At 36.3% G+C, this 9009-nt stretch overlaps 1 protein-coding gene across 6 annotated transcripts in view; it reads left to right on the top strand.

The window, feature by feature from the left end:
* AKAP6 (A-kinase anchoring protein 6) overlaps positions 1–9009 on the top strand; it is a 273748-nt gene that overhangs the window by 175076 nt on the left and 89663 nt on the right. For all 6 annotated transcript variants that reach the window (XM_035328142.1, XM_035328137.1, XM_035328139.1 and 3 more), the window contains one exon: positions 6129–6277. In XM_035328142.1, coding sequence (XP_035184033.1) covers positions 6129–6277 — 149 coding nt within the window. The remainder of the gene's footprint in view (positions 1–6128; positions 6278–9009) is intronic.

Raw genomic sequence — 9009 nt, 5'->3', positions numbered from 1 at the left:
TTTTTTTTTTTTTTTTTTTTTTTTTTTTTTTTTTTTTTTTTTCCTTGAATTAATTCTTGATCTGGGAACTGCCTGAGAAGGCAGTCCTGACTTGCTGTAACCTACCTAAAGTTTCATTTTATAGCTCCTCTGGACAGGCTTCACTGCGCTGTTACTGCTGTTACTTATACTCCACAATGAGTTTAAGTACCTTGATAAGTAAGAATGTTGTTGCCTTGTAATTTTGCTTCTCCTGTGTTGAAGTTTCATATTGTTGTGATGGTTTTAGTACTCTGAAAAATACAGTGATAAAGTTATTACTGATATAAAAGCATTTCTGAGATTTATGCTGATAAAAACACTTTCCTAAGATTTTAACTGGTAACAAGCATGCCCTGATTAACAGAATTAATTTCCTGCATGATCAAAACACAGTGTGTCCTTCGTAATAGGACTATCAGATGTTCAGCTCTCAGTAAACACAGTTTACGATATAGGATTATTTTTTAATCTGATTCAGTCCTGAAGAGAGTGTGCAAGATGAAGGATGTTAAAAGCAGGGGAGCCAAAAGCAGAAAGGGTAACAGACTAAGCAGAATTTCAATTGCAGCAAGGTCACTGTTTACATTTTGCAGAGGAAGGGGAGGGGGGTGGGGCAATACCAGTTAAAATACCTGGGTAACTTCTTGGAAGTCCTGCTTCTACCTTAAGTGTTTCCAGCAGCAGAAGACATCTTAGGTTGGATATTAGGAAGAACTTTACTGAACGGGTTGTTAGTCACTGGAATAGGCTGCCCAGGGAAGTGGTGGAGTCACCATCCCTGGAGGTCTTTAAAAGACGTTTAGATGTAGAGCTTAAGGATATGGTTTAGGGGAAGATTTGTTAGCGTTAGGTCAGAGGTTGGACTCGGTGATCTTGGAGGTCTCTTCCAACCTAGACTATTCTGTGATTCTGTGATATTGGCTGGCTGTGGGGATGGAGTGGTGGATGATCAATCTGTACAGTCTTTGGTCAAATTCTTGCTTGCCAAGTAACTATCCCTCAGCTGCATCTCCATGGAATATATTTTGAGCTGTGTACTCTGCAGTATCATTTTCTTCAGTAGCTGCAGACAGAGCCAGGTTCTGTTTTGTGTCCTATAATTAGACCTTCTCCACAACTTTTTAATGTGGACAGACAACCAGAATACTGTGTCAGAAAACAGAAAAACATGCTTGAAAGTAGCATTTATGTGGTCATATGAATTGATCTACTTAATTCTGGTAAGGAATCACTCCCAATTCTATCCGTGGATGTAAATTACAAGGATGTACCAAGCATCCTTGTAATCCTAAATTACAAAGTGTACCAAGCTGGGATATGCATCCTTTTAGAATGATGCAGTTGAGTACTTGTACTTCTATAAAGTATACATGCAGATGAGCCTTCTAAGTCTACATGCTGCATAATGCCCTCTGACCGCTTCCCTTTTTGGCAAAAGCTAGAACTTGTGCTTTAAGTTGAGACAATATTTTTATACAGTTTAAGGTTAACCAATGGCAAAAAAATTAAATTATGCCTGTATTTCACATGTAATTCTGTAGTAATTACAGTGTAGTGTACAAGTGGTACAGCTTTTTCTACTTTTTCAAAGTCAAATGAATATAGTATAATTTGTATATTTAAAACAGAATAGTTTGCTTACAGTAATGTAGTTCCTAACAAAAGACATGATCTCTAGGAAACAGTGTTTGAAAACACTTTCCCTTCCACGCAAATTCAGAGATATTTATTCTAGCACATTCCAATATAAAAATTGTTTACAGCACAACAACACAACACTGAGTTCTTATCTCTAATTTACATTGGTGTAAATTTTGAATCTCTCATTTGACACTCTCTATATAACCTTTCAATCTCCTTCCTCCCACGGTAACAGCCATTATCCCATATCTTGTCTTTCTCCACTTCAGAATAAGGTCATTCTAACATGTACGTCTAACAAGAAATACAATGTATTTTCATTGATTGGTATTGTCTCTGATTACCCTTTCGTGTTATATAGTGATCTGTATAGTAAAGGACGTTCTATGTTGTCATGCAAAGCCAGTCTTTAGGAGTAGAGTCTGTATGCCAGGCTCCCTCTGTATTTATAAGCTCTTGCTTTTTAGAAAATGAGCTCTCTGAAGATAGCCTTAAAAATATTTGCTGTTATTAGCTCATGACTAGATCTGAATATTTGGCACAAATGTAGAAAATGTTCACTGTTTTCCCGCAGACTACTGTTTTTCATAGTCATGTACAGAGGTTGGGTTCTCTGGGTTCAGAAAAATCAGAGTGTTTTGTCATTTGATTTTTGGAAATATCTCAGGTTAATTTACAACTGAATCTTGTAAACTCATTCCTTCTTGGTAGGACAGTGACGGTTAGAGCATTTGTGTAACCAAACCACAAACCATCACCAGCATCTTTGTGATTATGTCTTTATTGCAAAAATGTCACTTGTAGGATAGGAGGACCATGAATTGGAAAACAACTGCTGAGCATCATTCTTTTTTTTTTTTTTTTTTTTTGGCATGTTCAGTCTTTCACTTCTGCAATCGGGTATTAAGAGTAAATGAATGATTGCCTCCCATCCAATTTCTATTACGTATATTTGGAATGATGCATATCTTATCAGGCTTTCTTAGGATTTGCTAGACATCCACATCTATAGTGGTGTGTTTGTGATAGAGATTAAGTTCTTAGAGTTGCCTTAAGTAACATGAAAGCATATGTAGGGCAATCTGAAAATGCACTCTCAAAATAAGCTAGAGGGTAAAACAAGTAGCTGTTCTGTTGGCTAGCAATTAATAAAGATGCTACTGTTATTCTGCCAGAACACTGCAAAACTGATCCTTCATTCCTATTACAGATTTTAAGATGAAAATAAACTGCAGTAGATTTACTGCATACATGCTGTGTACTATTTTCTAGATTGTGCTGTGTGCCAGTTAGTTCAGCTTCTGCAGAATGTAGCTTTTTGAGACTTAAACTGATCAATACCTACTTGAGGTCTTCAAAGCCTCTTTGGATTTGCCGCTGATATCAGTAGAACAGGGACCAAAAAATGCTTAAGTACAACAGTGAGATGGATGAATTCATACAGACAAGAAATCAGAGAGATCCATCTGAAACTCTACACTGCCCGAGTTTGAGTTGCTGTAAGTATTTGCAATAGTTGAAGACAGCAAGTGGGTTTAAAAACAGAGATAGTTGATTGATAGAGGGATCATATTTCAGTGCTACATGGACTGGGACAAAATTACTTGTATTCAGGATTCATAGTGTGGGATGTTAATGGAGTTCATAATCCACAGTAGAAAAGGTCCTTCTAACTGTGAGGAAGAAACAATGGAAACACATTCGTCCCTCTCCATATATTTATTTACTCCGCCCAGCCTGTACATTCTTTCTCCCACTATTCTATTTCATCCTCCATTTTCTTCTCTTATTTTTCATATTGATTAAAGTTTTTACCTATCTACATTTTTTTTTTCCAAGTGAAGAGATTGAAAGATGTGGGAAATGTGGGAAAAGAGGTTTGCTCTATTTTTCTCCTTTTCTTTTAAAATATATAGGAAATTGGGGGATGGGGGGGACAATTAGAAACTGCCCCCCCCTCCCCCCCCCCGAATTTATCTCAACTATTGAGATTGCTGTGCTATTTTGCTATTTGAGAAATAGCATGTGTTTGATAAGGGCTGAGTTTTAATTCATATATGGGAGGTTACTGAGTCTAGATTATCTGTGAATTTCCTGCGTTTGGACTACTTAGGGGAAGTGTTGGGTTTATTCTGTGTACATAATTTAAAGATTCATAGGAAAGAAATCATAGGAAAAAAGCAAGCAGAATTATCACTTGTTTCCACTTCCAAGTCCGTCTTGAAAAGCAGGGAAATTGTTTGCTTTAAATTATCCAGAAGGTTTCAATTCTAGTCTTAAAACAGTCATGGAAGATATATATGATATATATCCCAGCTCTTGCTGCACCCCCAGTCTGCCCGCTAGCAGGACAGAGCGAGAAGCTGAAAAGTCCTTGGCTTAGTGTAAGCATTGCTCTGCAGCAATTAAAATATCAGCATGTTATCAGCACTCTTCTCATCCTAATCCAAAACATAGCACCCTACCAGCTACTAGGAGGAAAAATAACTCTGTCCTAACTGAAACCAGGACAAAGTGTCGTGTCCAACCATAACTAATATGAAAACAAACTGAATAAGTCATTTCTGATAAGAATAAATTAAAGAAATTGATAGCCTTATGTGGACAGTACAAAATACTCATCTGAAAGATTATCCTGGTTGGTGAAGAATCCTTCCAAAAAAGTTCAATCAGGACTCCCTGTAGGGAAGGGGATTGTTTATCACCTTTTAAAGGAAAAGGTACTGGGAGGTAGGAGGGGAACAGGAAGGTAATGGCGTGTGTTTATTGCTTCTTTTGGTCACTTCTGAGTGTTATAAGCAGCAGCTTTAATTATAGTTTCTAAAAGTAGTGTGTTTTATAGCTCTTTCCAACCTTAGCAGCCTACACTGACTAACTGGAACAGTCCCAACTAGTTTTGTGTGCCAGTAATGCTTCTTCATGGGTAACCCTGCGTGGTTTCATTTTCCACTGTTTTGGACTAGGTATGAAAACTCTGTATTTCACTTGTGTATGCACTAACAGATCTGAATGTTTTACTTGGGATTTTTATCTGCAATCTCTTTGGAAAATTTGCTATTTTTTCTGTTTAATTTCTAAAAACATGTTGGGATTTACTGCCAAACATAATGAATTTCACTGTAAGAAGCTCTAAGTGTTTGAAAGAAAAAATTGAAAAGGAAATGGGTTTTCCAAATAGCTGTATTATTACACATCAAAAATTGCATCAATGCTAAAGTGAGGTATATGCAAAAAAAAGTGTTACTGAGACCTTTGAACCTTTTTTCAGACTTTCTCCATTGCCATTCTTCAGTGCCTGCTTCCCTTCACTTGCCTACATTTTTCCTTAGTCTGGATTTTGCACATTTTCCTTCTCTACTCTAGACCTTTCCCTGCTTTCTCTTTACAGCTGCCATTCTTCCACAGACTGGTAACTCTGCCGTGCTGTCAGCAACTAAGCAAACTCTTCACTTCTCTGTGAAGGAATTCTGTTCTTGCACAGAATTTCCGCCATGCTCGTTGTGTTTACTTGCCATGTTACCAAATATTTCAGCAGGCATTCTCCACTAATAGAAATTAGTATGTAGTTACACAGAAGTAGCAGTTTTTGAAGCACTGTCAGAATTTGTAATGCATTTTTTTTTATTATTTTTTTCACTGAAGCATATTAAAAGAAAACAATACCATATTGGGTCCCCAAGTGCTTTTGAACTTACTCTACCCTCTGTTCTCTTCCCTGTTCCTAGGGGCAAGTGTGGCACACAGCAGATTTCATCCTCTTATCATCTGGTTCTCTGAGTTCCAGAATCAAACTGATCACTACAGCTGCAATAAATAAAGTGTCTTTTCAATAAGTTATCATGCCAAATATTATTCAACATTCTTCTGGCCAGGCACAGAGTCTGATGGAAAACACCATTTTTAACTTATTGCCTCTATCATTGCAATCAAAATTGCTGAGTAATCATGGACAACAGCTACGGGAAAGCAGAATGTGAATAATGCCAAGTTGCTTGTTTTTGTTTACACTTGCAATTTAAAATAAAACTGTCTACAACAATATGATTTTCATTAATTATGAGGTGGAGGCAATGTGTTGAAAAGATCAGAATTGAAGCCTTTGAGAAATGTTAGTTTATACATCTACCTGTTCTGACATAGTGTGTCATTTCTAATATCATTTTCATTAACATCCAAACATTTTTATGCAACGTTTGATGGGATATAGATCTCATGGATTATCTAGCACATTCCATGATAGTTACCCAAATACTTCAGTTCTAGCATTTGGGAATACATTGTACTTTTATCTGACTTACTGCTTCAACCTTTTTGACTATAATGCAAAGAGAAAAATGATGGTGTATATACTCCTCTGTGTTAAAACTGTTGCAATCCAAAAGCTGTTTTAAATGCATTCTTTCTGAATTTTTTAAAAAAATCTATTGTTTTTTTTTTTTTTTTTTCTTTTTGTTTTCTTTCTCTAGGCTGAGGTTCAGCTATGCTATCTGGAAGCACAAAGAGATGCTGTTGAACAGATGTCCTTAAAGCTGTACAGCGAGCAGTACAACAGTAGTAGCAAGCGAAAGGAAGAGTTTGCTGATATGTCAAAAGTTCACACAGTGGGAAGTAATGGGTAGGGAACTATTCTTTTTGTTGTTTTATTCTCACTGATCTGTATTTTTTTTTACATGATATACTTTTTCGTGCTTCTAGTTAACCAGGATTTTTCTTCCTGGGTCAAGAAGCAGGGGAAAACTCTATATATTTATTTTTTCACATATTAATGCAGAAATTAATGAGTTCTGGATAATTTATCTAAATTATGGTTAGTTCATGGGACTACCTAACATTATCTAATAGCAATCTGTTATTTGATTAAAAATAAATGTAACGTCCCTTCATTTCAAGCTTTTCTCCTGTTGTGTGTTCATTTCTTTTGATTTTTTAGCATCTTCTAAGGAAATGTCTTTATAACTTGTTAACACCACTGTAAGAAAATTCTCTGTAATTCTACTAGTGACTAGAAAAGTTGAATATGAAGCTTTATATATATATAAAAGTATATATACACACACATAAATGTAAGTGAACTTAGAGTTCCCAGTTCAAGCATCCCAGTTTTGTACATCTAGACAGCTGCAATTTTAACTGTTTTCACTTGAGTTGGTCATCTCAGCCTGACTTAATAAATGTAAATACACACACACACTATGCATGTAAGTGCCTATACATGTGTGTGTATATATATATAAATATATATATTAAGAGAAACCCTTTATTGACAACTTGAGCAAAGAATCTTGGACGGATTAATCACTGAAATGAAGTCTTGAATGGCTGCCCCTCCTTTTTTCACAACAAAGAAAATGTTTTATAGTTCTGGTTTAAGACTTTTTCTAGGAGGCTTTTCAAAAACCATATTTGCTAACTGCTGGCTCCTCTAAATGTGCATAAGAACAGACCTGTGAGTTCGTAATAGTATGGGGTAAAAGCAGTTTGAAGGAGCTGACTAGTGCTCATTGTTTGGGTACATCCTCATTTGGATACAAGTTTTCTTGCAATCAGAAAATTCAGTAGAACTTTTACCTTCAATTCTGCAATGAAGGAAAGTCACTGACCAAGGTGCTCTTACCCCCATAACTTCATTTTTCAATTGTTAACTCAGTGTTGAGGTCTTGGAAACATAGTTTTATTAAATTACCAACTGTAAAGATAAATGAGCCTTGTAAACATCCCCTCTTATTATACGGAAAGATGACTGTTTTAGAAAAGTTGATGTGGGCTAATTATGTAGGATTACTGAGATCTTGATTACATATGCAGAAATCTGTCAGATTCTCAAACACGCTAGTGCAGCTATTGCCAACCATAAAAATAATTTGTTCCGAATTGGTGTGTATATGTATATAAATGTGCACTGGGGGCTAAATGTTCAAAAACAGCTTATAATTCTGCAGCCAGAGTAGAATGTGAGCAAGACTTGAGGTTGGAATTTTGCATGGGACATAATAAGACAATAAGAGACATTTGATTTTATTGAGGATAGGGGCTATAAAGCTTTAAGCCTCATGGAAAAATCCAGTCTGTAATTCTACGTATCATATGTGTAAAGCAGACAGTAAAGCTCTTAGCTGCATTCATTTGCACTCGTAATTTCATGCTTATTACTGGCAATGGTGATCTACTGGTGTTCCCTGTTTCTGTGCTGTGGCTACCTTTCTGGGCCAGACAGGAGGCACATGGATACAATACAATGTATTTGCCTATTATAGAAAATATGGGGGCTAAATTCAGATGGAAAACTTCAATTTGAAACAGTCTGAGTTACTGAACACAAAGGAAATGCCTTTTACCTGCAGATATATATCTTTGAAATAAGGTTTATTCAGTATTTCCCTACTGCATAAAACATGTGGACAGAAATTCTGTAGTAGGATGAGCCAGCATCTGTTACTAGGATAACTGAGATCTCTACAGAGAACGGGCCATTCAGATAATTGGGAAAATTAGGGTATCTATCCGTTAGCAGTTGTGGACATTTGGCCTAGGAGAAAGAAGAGTGCCTACACTGGGAACAAGCGTTACTGTAAATGGAGAATTGTTTTTATAGTGGGGAGAAAGATTTGGGAGGTGACTTTGTGCAGGAAACAACTAAACTCAGATAGGTAAGGTAGTACCTGCAGAATAATGGGATGACAGTTACTGTGTAAAGAATGAGATGTCCTGCAGAGAGTGTGCATGTTGCAATGGCAACAGAGAGGCTTGTATGTATGGAATATAAGGCAATTTTAAAGCTGTTAAGGTCAGAATTCTGATCTCTCCTATATTCTCCTCATAGAAACGTGTGAATGGAAAGGAGTTCCAAAAAATCATGACCCAGAAACTTGAAAGAACTTTTTGTCTGGATGAAATTTTTTGGCGGGCATTTCAGTATGTTTACAGTATTTCAAAACAGCATGTGAGTTATGCTGTCAAAGAAATAATACAAACTGGAAGTGTATGTTAAACATGGGGAAAAAGGCTGATGGAAATAGCTTCACATGCCTTTTTATTTATTAATGCCACAGACGAGCTGGTTTTCTCATGAGAAAGGTGCTCATGAATTTTCATTCAAAATAATAAATTGATGTCCACATTTTAAGAAATATGTTTAGGGTTCAAGGGATTAGACATGCAACTCTGCATAGCTGATTCCCTGTTTACCAAGATAAAATATACTTCTTAATGTCATTTCAGTTATTATGTAGCTAATGATTTTAGCTTATTAACCAACAAAACCTGAGTTATGGAAGCTGCAGTTTCCTACCCTTTAACTAACATTATAGCCTTCTTGTTGTCAATGTTTGCGTACCTTTAATGGAGATT

Source organism: Oxyura jamaicensis, chromosome 5 (assembly GCF_011077185.1).
Source record: "Oxyura jamaicensis isolate SHBP4307 breed ruddy duck chromosome 5, BPBGC_Ojam_1.0, whole genome shotgun sequence".
NCBI lineage: Eukaryota > Metazoa > Chordata > Aves > Anseriformes > Anatidae > Oxyura > Oxyura jamaicensis.
The sequence above is the reverse complement of the archived record's forward strand: the minus strand, read 5'-3'. Positions and strand labels throughout refer to the sequence as shown.